Source organism: Carassius carassius, chromosome 31, assembly GCF_963082965.1.
Source record: "Carassius carassius chromosome 31, fCarCar2.1, whole genome shotgun sequence".
NCBI classification, from domain to species: domain Eukaryota; kingdom Metazoa; phylum Chordata; class Actinopteri; order Cypriniformes; family Cyprinidae; genus Carassius; species Carassius carassius.
Genome location: NC_081785.1, coordinates 13,703,585 through 13,724,241, shown reverse-complemented (window position 1 = coordinate 13,724,241; position 20,657 = coordinate 13,703,585). Strand labels below are relative to the sequence as shown.

The window sequence follows — 20,657 nt, the reverse complement described above, 5'->3', positions numbered from 1 at the left end:
TTGTTAGGGTCGGGTTTAGAGTGAATGAACTACGGCTACATGTGAGAAAGAGAATGCATTAAAATTGTGTTATAATCATCAGTGGATGACCTACACTGACACATAGGTTTACACACTGTGATATAACTTCTAATCTGTTAGTTGTTTAATGGCAAATGTAAGCCTCGCTTGAAGTTTCTGTACAGTCAATTCTACAGAAGCAGAGCAATCATCTGGACACCACAGATATTTAATGTTGCTGTTAAGACTGTCCAGCCTTGCCTGCTGAAGCCACACTAAAATTGCCCTGCTGTGCAGAGGAAGACCTTTAATCTCCCACCTCCACCCTCTGCCAAGCCTGGAAACCCACTAATCTCCACCACATAGCAAGCAAACACGCAGAGAATCCCTGTGCATCCATTCTGCCCAATCCCAGAAGAGAGTGCCCTATCCGACAGCTTTCGCCTCTGTTAGTACAAAGAGGTATTCATTTGTTTGGGTGATGGGTTTCAGTGGGCGGAAGTGGACCCGACCATCGCTCCACTTCCGCTATGAGCCCATTGCGTGCAAGGGGTATGTGCGCCAGTGCCAACTATTGAATTCCCGCCACAGAGGGGCTTCTCAGTGGTCCACGCAGTGGGCTCTGTCAAACCAGAATAACCTCATTTAGCAACACGTTGGGGATAGTGGAATTACAGGGCTATTTTTGTTTCCTTCGCTTGAGAAAACAGTTTACACAGCCGGATGACCGATCTGTGCAGAAATTTGCATGAGCCTCTTATCCGCACTGTTGCCCAAACAACTCTGAACTGATAAACATAAATATAAACATAAAAGCATAAGCAGGGTTTAAATGAAATCCTCGCGATGTTCGAGATTTGAATAGGTGATCCAGACACTGATCGTACAGTATTTTGGGAACTGTAAATAGTAAAGAGTGATGATGTAAGGAATTAAGAGATGGGGTTTGAGGAAATTAATATTGACCCCTTGACTCCCACCCCGAAAACCCCACGTTCCCCTTCAGTGACTCCCTGACATTTCTCTGAACCATGCACTTGAAATGTTGCACTGTAATTGATGTTGATCCTAGCATGTGTGCAAATTAGGATGGAAAAGGTTATCATAATATTTAGCTAGTCTAATTTTTCAGCTGAACAACTTCCCAATGGAGAAATTCAGAACAGGAGGATATATTTTAAGTGAAAAGGAATGTTTTGGGGTGTACACTGTGAAGTAGTGTGGTTTCAACAAACAGGCCACGAGAGCTAGTTCTCTACAAGTTTTGTGAATCAGAGAAGGGTTTAGTTTTCACTTATTTCTCAGGATTCGTCATTTTAAAGACTCAAATACCCAGTTCACATATTGATAAGTTTGAGAATTAGGCACAAACATGGCCATACACTATATAAAATAAAATAAAAATCAACCCACTAAATAGTTTTTAAAAAACTTAAGATGAATTGCTACCTTACATTTGAAGTAAAACGAAAGCTGTGTCAAAGTGACAACCTGTGGTGTTTTTCTTTTGTTCTAAATATTTATTATTAGTTTGTAAATATCTGATCTCCATCAATTTGTTTTGGCGTCCCCTAGCGTTCTACCAAACTCTTTAATCATTGTTTCAATGAGAGAAAATAAATGTATTTAAAATGTCTTGAACCCATTTAACCCATATTTTTTAAATACAGGCTATATGTAAATTAAAGGATAAAACTAAGCATTATATTTATTTACTTATTGTAATAAGTATGGTCATAACTTATTTTATTATTTATATCATGTATATTCTATTGTAAATTTTATTTTAGTATTCAGGTTAGCGAAGTTTTGTTTGAGTTGAAAGATGTTTTTGGATCCATTCTGTGAGATGACCGACATAGTGTTTTGTATAAAAGCAACATTTAATAAATAAATAAAGTCTTAATCTTTCTTTTAATTTCCTCCTTTGCAGAAGCAGATGATAACTGGGGGTTGATAGATGAAGCTGGCGCGCGCATATATAGCTCATAAATGCACGCGCACGTTTTGCAGACAACTGTCACGCGCAGCCCTGACCTGTTTTCACATAATCACCATTTAACCTGAAAGGTCGTTTAATTCAATCCAGTAGCGAGACATGTCTGATTAAGGTACAGGATATCATGCATAAGTCACAGATAGCCTAACTAAAACACTGCTAATTATCATTATTTCTTAAGTCGATTTCAAACAAAAAAGAAATATTAGTAAGCCTATATTACATGGTTTCACCAATAAATAATAGCCTAACAGAATAAATTGCGGCTTTTTATATTTAGTCTTCAAAAAGTAGCCAAAGCTTTTCAAAGAGAGGAAGCAACATGACTGAAAAGTCATTTATTCGGCTTTTTTTTTCACCGTCTGGTTTCATGTTTGCTGCTCAACACGGAATCGGGGAAAATATTTGCGTGTTTTGTCTGACAGAACCAAATAATTCAGATGTGCGAAACTATTATATTTGTTTTCCATTTGGTGAAATTGTCTGTGCCAACGCATCCAGGATGAAGAAAAACGGAGTTACTACGGCAACAATCCTTTCAGGATATATCCCTGTCTCTCGCTCCTTTTTTTTCTTTTTAAATATGCAATTGCAGAACATATGGCTACTCACTGCCAAAGCTGCTATTCTTCATTTGCATACTATTTTCCGAGTACACGTCACATTCCCTAGAAAACATGTGCAACTCCAGCAGATAGCCTACATATGGTAGGAAAAAAAGACGAATGTGTTGATAAGAAATCTACCAAGGCATAATTTAATACAGCTTTTGCTTTTATATTCCTTGATTATTGTCCCTTCTTGTAGGAAACGTAGATATATTACATATTTGTACGCTGTTAATGTAGCATAATTTTCTTAATTTTTTTTATTCTTGAGAAATTCAAGCAATTAGCACGTGGATAAAAGTTCTTCACTAGTTTATTTTAAAAGACGGTAATTCAGTCTCTTCCGATTGTACAGATAGGGCCTACTTTTTTAAAAATAAAAATGTTCGTTTAATGGAGATTTATTTGAAATGAATAGCTAATAGTTTGGCTACATTTATTTGTATTAGGCCTGTTTGTTTGTTTTTTCGCCATCATTAGGCTATGACATGGCATTAACTGAACTATTTGATCAGAATAATTTATAAAATTATGAAAATACTAATTCTGGGAGGAATCTCACCTATATAATTCCCTAACCTATTTTATTTGACACTCTAGGTTTTTATTTTTTAATGTTGCTGATATGATTTTAGCAGATACTTCACAATAAAGATGTTTTTGTTCACAACATTTTATTTAACGTTTGTAAAACATGTTTTCAATCGAATTTCTTGTTTTTAGATGAGATATGAGTCACATACAGTTCATACATAGCCTGTTCCTTTTGGTCGTGTGACACCTGTACTATTGGCTCTATTCTCCATCTATTGTGGGGAGGAGTTTGGACGAGAGAGAGAGAAGAAAAAACAGACTCAAATCATGCGTAACTCGATAGACAGTCCATCTGTAAGGTTCTTCCCTTTCTTTCAGTCTGAGCTCGTCATATCTTGTCCAGGAATAGGCTGATGGCGTTGTGTAAATGATTCATAAAGACCGACTGCAGTTTTAGAATGGGACATTTTCTAATTAAACAGGCAAAAGTTATGGAAATGGAATTTGCATTTCTTGACAAAATACGTTGAGAAATGAGCTGGATAAAGGGGCTAGGCTATAGCCAATACAGCCTAGGCTATATAAATGTGTAAAAAATATCAAATAAAAATTTGTATAGAAATTAGAAAAATGTTTAGTGAGGCTGTGACATAGGTTACGATAAGGCCACTGTCGCTCAAAATAAGAAAGCCAAATGTTTAAAAATGTGTTTAAAAGTAGTATTTAAAATCTTTAAAAAAGATTTAATGTAGGCTATTTAAATAAATAAATAAACAATACGGTTTCTGTGAAGACTTACTAAGAGATTTAAGTGATGATACGGGGACTTTTGGCCAATTTTACTACGATAGCAATAATACTACGATAATCTTGTTGACGAAAAAAAACTAACATTTTGTGCAAAATCGTGGCATTAAAAATCATAGCGTAGCCTACTCACTGCGTATAGCCCCCGCCTCATTTTCAATCACGAAAAATTAAATATGGCGTCTAAACTATTTTTTTATACTTTTATACTTAGGCAGCTAATTAGAGCTAACTTCCCATACTGATACAAACATTTGAAAATGGGTCAAATTAATTACATTTCTTGATTCTGGTTGTATTGATATTGTTTTCGACTGTCTGCCCGTCTATTTCTTTAACCTTCTGCATGTAGTGTCCCGCCGAACCTTTCAGGCTTTAATGCTGCATAAGCATACAGCGCCATCTGTCGATCAGGAACCAGTCTCGCTGAGGGCAGACAGCAGATAACACCTTCTTGATTTGGCGATGAAGCAGCAGCGTGCCAAAAACACTAGCACACAGTATACAGTATGATCCTTTTTCAAGCACTATGGCTTCATCACTCACCTTTGTGCTCTTATCTTCCAAGCTGCCATTCTGTGACTTGCACTCATTCCAGCCCATGATTATATAACTAAAGATATATTTTGTTAACATTTAATAGCCATTTGGACAGAATTGCTGATATCACTGTCACACATCTTATCTTCACTTAAAGGGAGCACTGAAAGAAGCACACTGAACATCTGTCATGAGCACATAATTCTTTATGCGTACACAACCAGCTGTTATTCCAACATCTCTGAAGAAAGCAAAGAAAAAACATCTCCAGTCCACAGGCAGTGTTGCTTTGTTGTCTTGCACTTGCACAGAAAACTAACATAACCAACCCCCGAAGTACCACACACACACACACACACACACACACACACACACACACACACACACACACACACACACACACACACACATTCTTAAGCACATAAATACAAAACCACAAAAGCTATAAATGCTCTCTGCTATAGATTAGTTAAATTATCGTTGATGCAACAAGTTACCACAAAATCTTTGTGGTGGTATTTCTTAGCAGAATAATTTTGTTAATAAAAGACTTAATTTATAATGTGTTTAATATATATTATGACTTCGTTTGTGAGTTATACAAACAAATACTGCTGATACAGTGTTTTCGACTGTGTCATGCCAGTTAATTCCAAAAATAATACTAATACTAATACATTTATTTCTCAGGTTAAACTCCAAAGTCCTTAAGAACAAAAGGAGCTTGTAAGTTATGTTTGTTCATAGTAGTTAAAGTGCAGTTGTTGTTGTTGTTGTTGTTAGATTTTATGTGTTGTTTTTGTATGTATGGATAAATTGGCTTTTGTGGCTTAGGCACTGTGTGTATAGCGAAATTTGTGCTTGTTCTGTAGTGTAGTGTTAAATGGAATTGTGCAGTACTTTTTTAGAAATTGTCAAGGCATTTACAGTTGGCTAAAGTGGTGATTTCGCAGTATACAGTTGGCTTGAGTTCCGTTGTTGTCCCCTTAAAGGGGTAGGCAGCAATTTACAGAACACTGACTCTGTCGCTGAGCATGCCCATCACAAGCTTGTCAGACTCCGCCTCTTCACGGACATCGGCATGAGGGTTGATTAAGTGGGCTGGGTACTGAAGGCCATTTTGTTCTGCAAAATGCTCCCAGCGCAAATCATCACTTTCGTGGGTGATATATCGCTCCTGCATTTTACACTCCAGAGTCCGCAGGTCCAGCCACATCTGGTAGTCCTGTCATAAAGATATATCTTTAGGGATCCACAATATTTCACACTGTTAAAAAATAAGTAAATAAAACACTATGCTTTTAATACAAAGTGCATTTTTAAAAAGTGCACTTCATTGTAATGTCAAACTAAAAGTATTACTTAAATTACATTTTAAATTTTTGTTTTAATCTATTATAATGCTTTGAAGAAGTATATTAGTATTATGATGATGAACATATTAAAGCAAATGTAAAGTACTTGATTATAATTTTAACTGTAATGTGTTATTTAATATATTTTAAATAGCAATGTAAATTACAAATGTGCAGTTACAAATTTACTGAAATACTTGACATGCAAGTTTCAGTAGAAATGACATTATTAGTATAATTTTATTTTACCATAAATGCTTGTCAGTGCATTCAATGACACACTTTAATCATATTTCAAAGACAATTGAAGTAATTATGAAATTGCATATCAAGATGTACTTAAGTCCTACTAATGTAGCACTCTAATGTTTCGCTTATTGCATTTAACATAGTTTTGAACAATATTATCATGCAATTTAGTATCTGAAAACATTACATTCAGTTCCCTGTTGTATGTATATTTATTTACATGTTAATTTTACTTTCGAAAGTTTGTTTAAAAATGTAAAGGCAGGGTTTTTTATTATTATTTTTTTTATTTTTTTACACATGGTGTATAAAAGTCGTTATCTACTAACCTGTAACCATGGATGGCTGAGAGACTTGTCCACGCTGTAGCGCTTCCTCATTTTGACTTGCAGCAGGTTATTAATGAGGTCAATTGCTGTAATAACAAAACAGGTTGTCAGTGGCCAGGCTGTGGTGGAAAACCTGAAAGATTTTGTGCCCAGAGGAATAATGAGCAAAACCAACATCCTGTTAACATTATTTCAGGGGTCACAAATTTCAGACACTCCAAAGTTTCTTAACCTTGAGGCCTCTGTGCTTTAGTCTAAGGGATCGTTTGGCATTATTCACATGAATGGGTCGTAACAAAAATTGAGCACGCTCTCACCAATCTCTTTCTTTAACCTTTGCTCCCTCTTCTCTTCATCTTTTCTTTTCCCTTTCCTCCTCTTTCACGTCTCTCTCTCTCCCACATCTACACAGTTTACCATCAGTTTAGTAGACGGGTATTCATTTAATGTTACTACACGTTTTTGAAAAACAAATAAAACAAAATAATTTTAAAATAAATTTAGAAAAAAATTTACATTTTGAAAAAATAATACATTTTATATTCTGTTACATTTTGTTAAAATGTTTTCAAGAATTTATTATATTATAATTAAAAATATTTTTGCAAATATAAATTCTGTGTATTTACCATTACACATGCATTTGAATGCATTGCAGTAAAAAAAATTTCATCTAACCTAATTCGTTCTGAAACTTGGCAACTTGTTTTATGAAGCAGATACTCTTTGTTATGGCTCTTAAATATTTTCACTTCACAGTAAAAAGGAACCAATTCAATTAAAACTGTTTTAAAAACAAAGTAATTGCTAAAATAGCCATACTTGATAGCGACCAAACTATATAAATAAATAAAAATCCACACTGCCTGTGTTCTTAAGTAAGTAAAGTGTGGTCTTTGGTTCTCTTGTTATTTTAATGAGGAAGAAGGAGGGCATTAGTGAATAAACAGGGTCAAAGGTGAGGGCATCAAAAAGGTAATGAGATGAAGGTCAATACTATTCATGCAGATTGCATATGACTTAAATGCAAATATTACCTATCCTAGACCTTAGCCTTTACTTTACATTAATACTGATCATATCTTCCTATATCATGAACCATGAGCCAAACAGAAATGATTTGGGTGAGTTGAGGTCATCTATACAGTCACATGGCGGCGATAATTAGTACAACTGAAGCTTTAGTAGAAACATCAAGCTGAAGCATGACTTCAAAATAGGGTTTTAACGTCACATAACTAGGTGGATATCAGTAGCAGGCTGGCTAGAAATAAGATTTCTTGTGCAATGAGATCATATTCATTCATACATGAGCTAAGTGAATTCATAAAAACTAGTCTTATAAGATTATTTGTATACAGCTGGCCATGTGAGGTTGGATTGGCAAAAAAGCTCTGCTTACATTTTGAGGATTAACACACATATTGCACTCTAAATTGTTTCCAGCTTAGAGAGGTTAATACAGCTAGCTTCTGACTTGGTTTAAATAGTTATCTCAGTATTTCTAAAAGCTTTTCAATCTATTTACTACTAAATCTGATTTGGAGATCATTATTTGTTGTTAAAGGGACAGTTCGCCTAAAAATACAAATTCATTCACCTCAGCAAAACATGTATGACTTTCTTTCTTCTGTGGAACACAAGAGACAATATTTTTTCAAATGATCAACTGATTTTGTCTAGAGTATATAATTAAAGTCACAGGGGTCCAGAACAACATTGGACTCTAATGTCTTTCATTGTTTGTACAAAAAACACTGAGATGCTTTTCAGAATAAATTATTGTCTTTGCCACAGAAAAACTGAAACTTACACAGGTTTGGAATGGCATGAGGGTTTCGAGTGAACAGTCCCTTTCTTCATTCCACATTCATTGATGGTTGTGCCACATACTATCCATTCTACCCAGAACTTACCCTCTGGAGTCACTGTTTTCCAGGGGTTTGGTGGGTACATGAAAGCAGCGTTCTGGATTTGGTCGTGAATGTCTTCATCCTCATTAAACGGGAAAGTTCCACTGAGACTGACATAGACGATGACACCAACCGACCACATGTCCAGCGAGCGGTTGTAGCCCTTGTTGCGAAGCACTTCCGGGGCGAGGTATGCCGGGGTGCCCACCACCGAACGCCTAAAAGACTTCTCACCAATAATACGTGCAAAACCGAAATCACACAGCTTCACCTGTAAGACAAACCAAAGAATAATGAGCTTTACAATAAGCAGACACCGGAAGGAATTGGCTATTTTACTTGACTAGGACTGAGATGCACAAAAGACCAAAAAAAAAACATCCTTTTGTTCTCGCGCTAGCTTTTAACACCACAGACGCCATAATGATCAGTTGTCACAGTCTGAACGAAAGTCAAGTGAAATTATCACCCAGTTGGATCTCCTGCTGATCTACACTTTCCACCTTTAAATATTTGTGCACAGCAACAAGCACCGAGGACACCAGAACCAAGCTCAGATGCTGACAGCTTTAGTTCTGCTTCCACTTTTGCTAAATATTTGTAAATGACACACAGTGATTTGTTTAGTATTCTTCCAAAATGTTTGCCTGCGCTCAAACAGTGAGTCATCTTTCCGCTTGAGAGCCTCCAGAGACAAGCTCGTGCAGTAGACAGAAGAAACAATGGGAGGATAATTTAGAAATCTTTCATTAGAATGTAGAGACACACACAACCCTATGCCTCGAACACACCATGAGAACGCTATAATTACCATCTTTTATTCTTGCCAATTTACAAAAACAGATCCATTTATGTTAATTTCGGTGTGGCCTCGCTTCATTCAGATATTTCCTTTCTTTTGTTGTCGCTTCTCGTTCTGTTCGGATTTTACTCACTTGTGGAAAAGAGTCAGCGGAGGCTAACAAAACATTCTCAGGTTTGAGGTCACAGTGAACAATGTTTTTGAAGTGAAGGTGGCGGAGAGCGACGAGAATCTAGGAAAAGATTAGAACAGCGTTATTATTTTAATGCGTATAAAACATTGTAAATAAAAATGCAAAAGCATAGGTCCAGCTTTACCATTTATTTTTGCTTTAAATATTTATATGGGATTGTGTGTACTGATTCTGCCGTTGTTGTGTTAGAGTCAAGAGTGTGAGAAACACAGTGTCTATGAGACGAACCTGCGTAACGAGAAACTTGGTGATGCGTTCTGGCAGCCTCCCCTTCTCACTTGACAGTATCATCTCCAGCATGTCGCCATGGAGCTTTTCCATGACAACAAAGACACGCTCTGGTGTCTCAAACATGCACTCAAGGTTAACAATGCCGGGATGGTGGAGGTTCTACATAAGACAGATACAACACTTATATGTATTATTTAAATTCCTAAATTGTCAATATTGTATTATTGCTGTTCAATCTAAATCGTCTTTCTGGACAAACATTTAATGTATTGTAATTCAATACATTTAGCCATTTTTTTCCCTTGTGTGTGTGTTATCTGTGTATTTACCTGGAGAATGGCAACTTCATTACGCAGTTGACTTTCCTGTTTGGTAGGAAATCGCAGTTTATCTATGATCTTGATGGCAACATCTCTGCCTGTTTTCCTGTGTTTTCCTGTGTTATATCAGAATGGATGATCTATATTGTAGAGTCTGTATTTTTGTCTTCCATTTATTGGATGTGAAGTATAGTTATATGTAAATGTCTATTTACTGTAAATATTACAGTGTTTACCCTCATTACACATTCCTTTTACCACATACAATTTGTAAAAAAAAAAAAAAAAAAAAAATACAGTAAAATATGCATTAAATATTGTCCTATTATACAGATTCCAAAACATTTCCTCCCCGGGTGCTCATCTAAATAGACTGGTACATTACCTCCATAGACAATGCCAAATTGCCCAGAGCCAAGTACTTCATCAGGGAAAATCTGATACACTGTGCTAATATCCTGTAAGAAAAACAGAAACTAAATGTAAGCGTATGTGCAAAAATGGGCTGTTCCCAAAGCTCAGAAGCACTGCTTGATGCATCAGATTTCTTCTGATCTGATCTTTTCTTATTTGTAATGTAACAATGTATGAATTCAGACCAGTAGCCTAAAGAGCTATTTCCCCATCTCACTAGGACTGTGTCAGAAAGACTCGAGTAACCATGGCAACCCCATGGCCAAGCAGGTAATCAAAATAATCTCCAATAGAGGCACTGTGTGTTTATTTCACACTAGAACTCAAGGTTGCAGGTATAGGCAAGCCGACAGGAACATTGAGCTCTTACACATGAAAACAAAGCATGATGCAGAAGGTATATGAGATATACGTCTCAAATATAAGAAAAAGCTTACCACATTCTCCTGAATCTGGGAGTTGGATACAGAGATGCTAATGGACACCTCTTCTGTTGGTATAAGAAAATTGCATGACAATACATATCGCATTACAAGAGTTTCTCAAAATCACCTCAAAGAAAATTCTAAAGCAAATTAAAAATTTCACCTGCACAATACTGCTTTGAGGAGGCCCACCAGTTTAAATTAAATTAAAACTATAGAAAAATTGTATTAATTAAAATAAAGCTGAAAAATGAAATATGAGTAAAATTTACACAAAAATTAGAAATGCTGCCTTTGCAGATAACTGAAATAAAATGAGTTGAAGTTGAAGAACTAAAATAACTATAACTAAAATAATAAAAATGACAAAAAAGTACATCGAACAATTAATACGCTTAAATTTAAAAACTGGAAATATTAAAATAAAATATAATTCAAAATATGATTAAATGCCATAATAGTATATAATTAATACTGCAATAGCACTGGTGTTGTCAAGTACACCTTTTTACTGTTAGAATAATATATATCATTGCAAGTACCTATAAATAATTGTATTTTTGTCAAGTTGATCATCATAAACACATTTAAGGTGCTCATTTTTCTTACTGAGTATAATAAATGGCCATATATAATGTATTCTCTAAAATGTCTGGATGTGATTTTGTGATTTATCACAAAAGCCTGTGTCCAGATACTTCCCTACTACAATCTGCCATTAGCAGTATATGAAAAAATATATCTCAATATATTACTACAATAAAAACATACAGTAGTAGGTGTAAAATAGCCTGATGTAAAGTGGAGTTTTTCTAAGAATTGCTGTACAGTTAATATTGAATTAATGATTGCTTTTATATACTATATATGTGTATATATATATATTGCATGTCTCATGTCAATGCCAGCATGCTGGTAGTAAATTGCATTCATGCTACACACCTGCATATGTATAGAATGTACTTGCATTATGATCAACAGGGTATTCATTAAATGCAGCACATATTTGCACACAATGTAATATTAAAACTGTGCTGCATGTCTTTATTTGTTGTGTTTTCCCCCCAGAAACATTCTAAGGGTCTTCTCATGAGCCTCTAAATGTTTCACCATGAAGTTCATACTGTGGTGGCTGTGATGGCCGCCGTGAGATATGCCCTTGGCGATGACAGGCATAAGTGAATGCTGGATGGCCATCTCCCACATGCGGGCCACGTCCTGTCCCACGCCACTAATAAGCACGCTGCTTCCGTAGCCCGGTGTTCCCCTGTCAGCTCGAGCCAGGTTTTCTCCCACATAGTACACTAGAGATGCTGTAGCAATCTCAAAGCAATGTGGGTTGGCACCCTCAGGCAGAAGGTTGAATGTTTTCGCTGGTTCCAGAGACAGTACCTCAGATAGAGGTATTTCCTGTTGGAAAAGGTTAAGAGGTCTTAACGGAAAGCTGAAACCTTAATGATGTTGCAGAGACATGTGCGTGGATCTGATGTGTACAGTGATGCATAAAAACCTGTCAAGACACACTATCGACATAATCAAAGAAAATGATACTTCCTAGATTAATTGTGTGTTTCAAGTGTCAGACTTTGTTTTTTGACTTGAAGTTACCTTATAGTATTTGCTCCCAGTGTCATTTTGGAACAGGGTGATACACTTGCTGTCAAGTCGCCAGTAATGTCTCTTACGCTAGTGTGAAAAAATTTTTTTAATAATAAAACCTTACAAGAAATCATCATGTACAGTGTGAAAAGTTCACTTGGCAAGTCACCTATAAATTCCTAATGTTTATAATGGAAACCCAGAGCACTTACCAATGTGTCTTTGCTGGTGAAATGCACAAGCCAGCCTTCTTTCATAACATTGCTGCTTTTCCTCTTGGTGTGTTTGACAGACTGAACCACCCGCATAAGTGGGATGTTGTTGCTGGTGGAAGGGCTTACAAACAGGGTGACATGTCAAAACCTTCTAGAACATGTCAACAGCAGGTCAAAAACTATTTCGTATCATTAGAATACTCATACTGTTTAGTTCCTTTTTTATTTTGTACTTGTCCTCAAACAGACAAACATAGACAACAGGTTTTAACTCAAATTGTTGCATAGAACACAGCAAGACTGGTAGTAAATTCTTATTGTTGTTATATTTTTCCTGTTTGAGAAATTATTTTATGCATTGTCCTTAATGTTGAGTATTTTAATTTAATTTAATGTTTGTTATGCTGTAATAGTTACACTACCATTCAACAGTTTGGGGTCAGGAAAAAAATATTTAAGAAATAAACACTTTTATTGAGCAAGGAAGCATTCAATTGATCAAAAGTGATAGTTAAGACATTTAGAATAGATTTCAGTTTTAAATAAATGCTGTTTTACATTTCTATTCATCAAAGAATCCTGGGTTGAAAAAAAAAAGGTTTCCATAGAAATATTAACCAGCACATCTATTTCTATCATCTATCATACATTTTAAACTGTAATAATATTTTACAGTATTACAGTTTTCACTGTAGTTCTGATCAAATAAAAGCAATCTTGCTGAGCCTAAGAGACTTCTTTTAAAATAATAAATTTAAGATTTAAGAATCTGACTGATCCCAAATTTTTAAACAGTAGTAGAAGAACAGTAGTGTTTGCAGTCATTTATTTCTTTATTTTGCATTCAATAGTTTTTCTATGCAATCACTGACTCACTGAGACAAGTGGGTGATGGTGCATTTTTGGACAAACGACAACTATTTGTGATGTTGGTTTTGTTTACAATGCTTCTAGAAGTGATGAGGAGCTACCTGATGATTCTGTTGGATTCATCTGGGTCTTGGTCTTGGAAATCGACAAGCTCACCATGCCCAGCTTCCAAAAGAGCAGCAGAGTCGACAACCAGAGACTCTTCCATGTCATCGATAAGTGGACTATGTCTGTCCCCGTCATGGTCATCACAACCCTCTTCCATGACCACATCTGAATCAGGACCAGGACTCAACAGATCTATGAGCCATGATAAGAAAAGCATTGGAACAAACAGGAAAGCAAACCAAGACAAAGGAAGTCACGTGATGCATAATGTGTGTAAAAAAAGCAGTCAGTTTAACACCACCAACCACAGAAAGCAGAACTTGAAAATGAGCAGTTTCAAATTGCCATTCAGAAAAGTACTGTTAATAATATATAATATAAATAGGGAATATTATAATAGGGTCCCCATTGCAGGTATATCATTATGCTCTTAAGCTTTTGCATCAGATTGTATGCTTACTGTTAATGTACAGAAAGAAATTCCATTTTTATTGCTCTGGTATTATAACAAATAATTTTTTTGCTTAGCTATTATAAGTGATATAAACAAACAGATTTAGTCGTACAACATTACCCCAGTTTTGTCTTCTGAGCAGATAATGCTACCAATGAAGTATGAAGTTCACAACACGTTTAAGGTTCAGTTGGATAAATATTGTTGTTTTTGTCATCAAATTGCAGTGTTGATCATTGAATTGCATGGTGACGCTAAAGTTAGACTTGCCTCCGTTTCTTGACACCTCTCCTAGGCAGTTGTTTGGCACTTTGGGTGCACATCGTTTATGGCAGTTGAATTTACAATCTGAGACAGTGTGTGGGAAAAGAGAGTAGATAAGAATGACAGAGAGACAGAGAGAGGGAGAATGAGTTAAAGGGGGAGCGAGGGAGAGAGTTTACTACCAATCTGGCACATAAACATATGAGTTCCTGTTGTGCTGGTGGCTGACAGGCTTAGACCTCGCATGCTGAACGCATGAACATTAAACCAGTTCGGGTTCTCAGAAGCACAAAAAGATATAGAAATAGAAATAGTCATAGTTTTCTGTAATTCAATGCCAACACAAATATAGAGTTATAAATGTACAATATATTTTCAAATATATATATAAATAAATCTTATGTTAATAACTGTGGAAATGTGTTATCATAGTCTATTTCAACCAAGATTTTTAATATCACCTGCATGCATTAAAACGTGAACAGAGCGTCATATCTGCAGGAGAAACGATAGTGAATATTATATTAAACACATTTGTGTACTTAACATAATTTGTGTAATTAGATTGAATGGATATTGTGAATAAGCTGCAATGGTTTCTGGACAAATTAAAGATTCACAGCAATTAGTAATCATTCTCCAATGGCGGCTCAGATGAGTTAATACAGTTTTATTACAGAGAATCAGAATTACACAGAAACATCAGGATCAGAGGGGATTTAGACCAGGCACATTATTATACGAAGCAACAAGATACTAAAGCAATTACTGTATGACAATAAAGAGTCTTATTTTCAAGAGGATCATTCTACAACCGTAGCTTGAATTATTGAGGATAAGTTTGTACCTTTGCACTGTAGTCCCTGACGGAACAGACCCTTGAGGAGCTTCTTGCAGTGCTGGCAAACGGTGGGGCGCGTGTAGGAATGAATGACAAATGTGTGTGGCACCTTCACTTTAGACAGTAGGATCTTGTCTAACTCGATTGGCCGACCTATATATGACTGAGAGTTGGAGCGGCCTCGTCCAGGAAAAAAGTCTGATGGAGTTTTTTGCTGTGAACAAATAATGTAGTGTATCAAGGGCTATGTCACAGGTTTAACAGTGTTCTCAGTACAGTCGTGGCCAAAAGTTTTGAGAATTACATAAATATTAGTTTTCAAAAAGTTTGCTGCTAAACTGCTTTTAGATCTTTGTTTCAGTTGTTTCTGTGATGTACTGAAATATAATTACAAGCACTTCATACGTTTCAAAGGCTTTTATCGACAATTACATGACATTTATGCAAAGAGTCAGTATTTGCAGTGTTGGCCCTTCTTTTTCAGGACCTCTGCAATTCGACTGGGCATGCTCTCAATCAACTTCTGGGCCAAATCCTGACTGATAGCAACCCATTATTTCATAATCACTTCTTGGAGTTTGTCTGAATTAGTGGGTTTTTGTTTGTCCATCCACCTCTTGAGGATTGACCACAAGTTCTCAATGGGATTAAGATCTGGGGAGTTTCCAGGCCATGGACCCAAAATTTCAACATTCTGGTCCCCGAGCCACTTAGTTATCACTTTTGCCTTATGGCACGGTGCTCCATCGTGCTGGAAAATGCATTGTTCTTCACCAAACTGTTGTTGGATTGTTGGAAGAAGTTGCTGTTGGAGGGTGTTTTGGTACCATTCTTTATTCATGGCTTCATATTTAGAAGTGGCTTCTTTGCTGCCCTTCTTGACACCAGGCCATCTTCCAAAAGTCTTCGCCTCACTGTGCGTGCAGATGCACTCACACCTGCCTGCTGCCATTCCTGAGCAAGCTCTGCACTGGTGGCACTCCGATCCCGCAGCTGAATCCTCTTTAGGAGACGATCCTGGTGCTTGCTGGACTTTCTTGGACGCCCTGAAGCCTTCTTTACAAGAATTGAACCTCTTTCCTTGAAGTTCTTGATGATCCTATAAATTGTTAATTTAGGTGCAATCTTAGTAGCCACAATATCCTTGCCTGTGAAGCCATTTTTATGCAATGCAATGATGGCTGCACGCGTTTCTTTGCAGGTCACCATGGTTAACAATGGAAGAACAATGATTTCAAGCATCACCCTCCTTTTAACATGTCAAGTCTGCCATTCTAACCCAATCAGCCTGACATAATGATCTCCAGCCTTGTGCTCGTCAACATTTTCAACACCTGAGTTAACAAACGATTACTGAAATGATCTCAGCAGGTCCTTTAATGACAGCAATGAAATGCAGTGTAAAGGTTTTTTTGGGATTAAGTTAATTTTCATGGCAAAGAAGGACTATGCAATTCATCGGATCACTCTTCATAACATTCTGGAGTATATGCAAATTGCTATTATAAAAACGTAAGCAGCAACTTTTCCAATATTTATGTAAATCTCAAAACTTTTGGCCACGACTGTACATTGGTATTTTTAATAAATGTCAGGTCAGGGCAAACTGTTGAATTATACTGGGGCAAGTTGTCACTTGTGTTAATTATAATGTTGTTTGTCTAATTGGTCTATATTTTGTGCACATACTTTTACATACTGTTTCAAGAATTGTTTTAGATTTCATAATTGTTTTACTGGGTGTATTTTTGCTAAACAGCTTAATATATACAGTACAGACCAAAAGTTTGGACATACCTTCTCATTCAAAGAGTTTTCTGTATTTTCATGACTATGAAAATTGTAGATTCACACTGAAGGCATCGAAACTATGAATTAACACATGTGGAATTATATACATAACAAAAAAAGTGTGAAACAACAGAAAATATGTCATTCTAGGTTCTTCAAAGTAGCCACCTTTTGCTTTGATTACTGCTTTGCACACTCTTGGCATTCCCTTGATGAGCTTCAAGAGGTAGTCACCTGAAATGGTCTTCCAACAGTCTTGAAGGAGTTCCCAGAGATGCTTAGCACTTGTTGGCCCTTTTGCCATCAGTCTGCGGTCCAGCTCACCCCTAAACCATCTCGATTGGGTTCAGGTTCGGTGACTGTGGAGGCCAGGTCATCTGGCGCAGCACCCCATCACTCTCCTTCTTGGTCAAATAGCCCTTACACAGCCTGGCGGTGTGTTTGGGGTCATTGTCCTGTTGAAAAATAAATGATGGTCCAACTAAACGCAAACCGGATGGAATAGCATGCCGCTGCAAGATGCTGTGGTAGCCATGCTGGTTCAGTATGCCTTCAATTTTGAATAAATCCCCAACAGTGTCACCAGCAAATTACCACCACACCTCCTCCTCCATGCTTCACGGTGGGAACCAGGCATGTAGAGTCCATCCGTTCACCTTTTCTGCGTCACACAAAGACACGGTGGTTGGAACCAAAGATCTCAAATTTGGACTCATCAGAACAAAGCACAGATTTCCACTGGTCTAAAGTCCATTCCTTGTGTTCTTTAGCCCAAACAAGTCTCTTCTGCTTGTTGTCTTTCTTTCGCAGTGGTTTCCTAGCAGATATTCTACCATGAAGACCTGATTCACACAGTCTCCTCTTAACAGTTGTTCTAGAGATGTGTCTGCTGCTAGAACTCCGTGTGCCATTGACCTTGGTCTCTAATCTGAGCTGCTTTTAACCTGCGATTTCTGAGGCTGGTGACTCGGATGAACTTATCCTCCGCAGCAGAGGTGACTCTTGGTCTTCCTTTCCTGGGGCGGTCCGCATGTGAGCCAGTTTCTTTGTAGCGCTTGATGGTTTTTGTGACTGCACTTGGGGACACGTTCAAAGTTTTCCCAATTTTTCGGACTGACTGACCTTCATTTCTTAAAGTAATGATGGCCACTCGTTTTCCTGTACTTTTTTCTTGCCATAATACAAATTCTAACACTCTATTCAGTAGGACTATCAGCTGTGTATCCACCTGACTTCTGCACAACACAACTGATGGTCCCAACCGCATTTATAAGGCAAGAAATCACACTTATTAAACCTGACAGGGCACACCTGTGAAGTGAAAACCATTTCAGGTGACTACCTCTTGAAGCTCATCAAGAGAATGCCAAGAGTGTGCAAAGCAGTAATCAAAGCAAAAGGTGGCTACTTTGAAGAACCTAGAATATGACATATTTTCAGTTGTTTCATACTTTTTTGTTATGTATATAATTCCACATGTGTTAATTCATAGTTTTGATGCCTTCAGTGTGACTCTACAATTTTCATAGTCATGAAAATAAAGAAAACTCTTTGAAGGAGAAGATGTGTCCAAACTTTTGGTCTGTACTGTAACTCGTTGTTCAATGGCAGGTTCAACTGTGACAACTTACCCCATTCTATAGTGTGACAACTGGGGCCTGTCGTCACAAAAACAAATATATATTTTTTCCTGGGCAATAGAGGTTTTATTGTTCAATATATTGTTCAAGTCTTTAAGGTATGCATTTATACAAAAAATATCTTCCAAAAATAAACCCATCGTGAGTAAATTTTTGCAAATAACTATGTTAAATAGTTATTATCAAATGCAACTCAAAAGTATTAATTTCTCACATGAGCTCACAGATACTAACCCGAGCCAAACACCGCTCTCGATTAGGTGAACAAAAAAACACAAGGGCTCTACGAGGTTCATGCTGAGGGAGATTGTTGTATGCTGAGCTTTGATGAATTTGCATCAACTTAGAACAACAACTTTCTCATCAAGCTGATCTTTAATGTGCTGCTGATTGGCAAAGATGCAGATGTCTTACCACCTGTAGTGAATAGATCTGACATCACGCAGGTGTGCATAATCAACTATTCAATGTGCTCTAAAGAAAGACATTGATCAATAGCTTCCTGTTGCCATGTTGTACACTTCACCGAAGGACTTAAGTAGATTCACATGGAAAGTAAGGCATTGTACAGCTAAACTACAGATGCAGCTCATTTGCTGTAACCTGTCTAGGTGTAGGGAACAGATTAGAGAACAGTTAACAGATGTTTGATTCTGCCGTCAACAGCCGATTAACAGTTTTCTTAAAACAAACTCTACTTGTGCATAACAACACTTCTAGTGTCAGGTTCAAATTTAAGTAAATAACTCTTTATCTGACTTTATGAAATGAAGCTTCAAAACAAAACAGATTTAATTTTTTTTTTTTCTTATTGCATACAACAGGGGGTGTATGACACAAAAAAAATCACAAGGTGGTTAAAGCTAAATTAGTTTGTGCCTACCTCCATGCTAGGACTGACAGGAGACTGGGCAGGAATGCAAGAATGTATGTGGGGAGAGGCAGAGAGAGACAGACAGAGAATGAGTAGTGTTAATAAACAGGACAAGCATGCAGGACTAGCATAGGGTGAACAAATAGGGGCCACATTTATGACCAGAGATTATTATTAGGTAACTGTTGTATTTGTAAGATTCATATAATTTGATATATATTTGAGTATTCTATGTTGTAACTGAGAAAGAAGGGAGAATTTGATGTAGTATGGTGTGGATTTTACCATCAAACTCACCAGTAAAGCTTCATCAGAGGCGCTGGGAGACGGTTCAGCAGAAACAGAGCGAGTGTTGGTCTGGCCGGTAAGGGACACGTTAGATAGTCGTCGTTTACGGATGCCGCTGCAGTTGTTTGGGATTTTAAAGGCACACCGTTTGTGGTAATTCAGCCCACAGCCTAGCACAAAGATAGTGACAAAAAAACATCACGTGGTGGTCTGTTTCTACCCCTAATGTAAAGCTGTTTAGACATTTACCTTCACACTTAAGCCCCTGCCTCACTAAACCCCACAGCATCTCTCCACAGTGATCGCAGAACGCTGGAGCTCGATATGAGTGAACAAACAGGGCATGAGGTCTGATTTGAAAATCCTCTTCTGTAGCTGAAGCTGAATGTTTGAAACAAGACACACAAAAGCAAAATGTACCTTTCTCATATATTTTGATCCAAAGTAACTTCCAGTAGACCAATATAGTGTATTTCTCCTGAGATCAACACTCAGGTGTTATGTGCATCAGTCTGTGATCAAGTACCTTTCCATGTAATATGTTGTAGTTCACAATTCGGTTGAGAGAAATTATATTAGCTTATTAGCTTGTTTTCATTTGCCACAATCACTGTAAATAATTCACGACTTTTGTTTTGGAGTGGATGTTGTCATTTTTCCAATGTCAACATAAAAGCTGTGATTTGTTTAGAGATATTCTAACGCATTCTGTCCATGGTCAAAATGTTTATACCGACTGATGATTTATGGGAAAGTTGTTTCAATTGGCAATTATTTAATATGTTTTCCTAAGTTCCCATACCTTTAAAAAGCCAATTCGTTAATGTCATATTATCCAGCATTGACAATGTTATATACTTTTAGAACAAAAAGTAGAAAAGTTGTAACTAGGGCTGTATCCTAAGGTACAAAAGCTAAAAAGTACATATTTGTACCTTATTTACCCCTAAATATCGGTACATGAAAGGTACATATTCGTACCTTTTAAAAGGGT

At 36.9% G+C, this 20,657-nt stretch overlaps 1 protein-coding gene across 2 annotated transcripts in view; it reads right to left on the bottom strand.

Annotated features, from left to right (window-relative positions):
• Positions 1–4,676: 4,676 nt before the first annotated feature.
• Positions 4,677–20,657, bottom strand: part of LOC132111599 (serine/threonine-protein kinase D1-like) — a 34,460-nt gene continuing 18,479 nt past the window's right edge. Inside the window, exons 3-19 of one of the 2 annotated variants that reach the window (XM_059519044.1) lie at positions 19,913–20,044; positions 19,673–19,833; positions 19,385–19,408; positions 15,077–15,284; positions 14,236–14,313; positions 13,505–13,703; positions 12,531–12,654; positions 12,328–12,405; positions 11,844–12,129; positions 10,732–10,784; positions 10,266–10,338; positions 9,890–9,996; positions 9,558–9,719; positions 9,270–9,368; positions 8,338–8,605; positions 6,422–6,507; positions 4,677–5,713 (exon numbers count right to left, since the gene is read on the bottom strand). In XM_059519044.1, coding sequence (XP_059375027.1) covers positions 5,495–5,713; positions 6,422–6,507; positions 8,338–8,605; positions 9,270–9,368; positions 9,558–9,719; positions 9,890–9,996; positions 10,266–10,338; positions 10,732–10,784; positions 11,844–12,129; positions 12,328–12,405; positions 12,531–12,654; positions 13,505–13,703; positions 14,236–14,313; positions 15,077–15,284; positions 19,385–19,408; positions 19,673–19,833; positions 19,913–20,044 — 2,357 coding nt within the window. In that variant the 3' untranslated portion in view covers positions 4,677–5,494. The remainder of the gene's footprint in view (positions 5,714–6,421; positions 6,508–8,337; positions 8,606–9,269; positions 9,369–9,557; positions 9,720–9,889; positions 9,997–10,265; positions 10,339–10,731; positions 10,785–11,843; positions 12,130–12,327; positions 12,406–12,530; positions 12,655–13,504; positions 13,704–14,235; positions 14,314–15,076; positions 15,285–19,384; positions 19,409–19,672; positions 19,834–19,912; positions 20,045–20,657) is intronic. The other variant, XM_059519045.1, reaches the window with a different exon arrangement.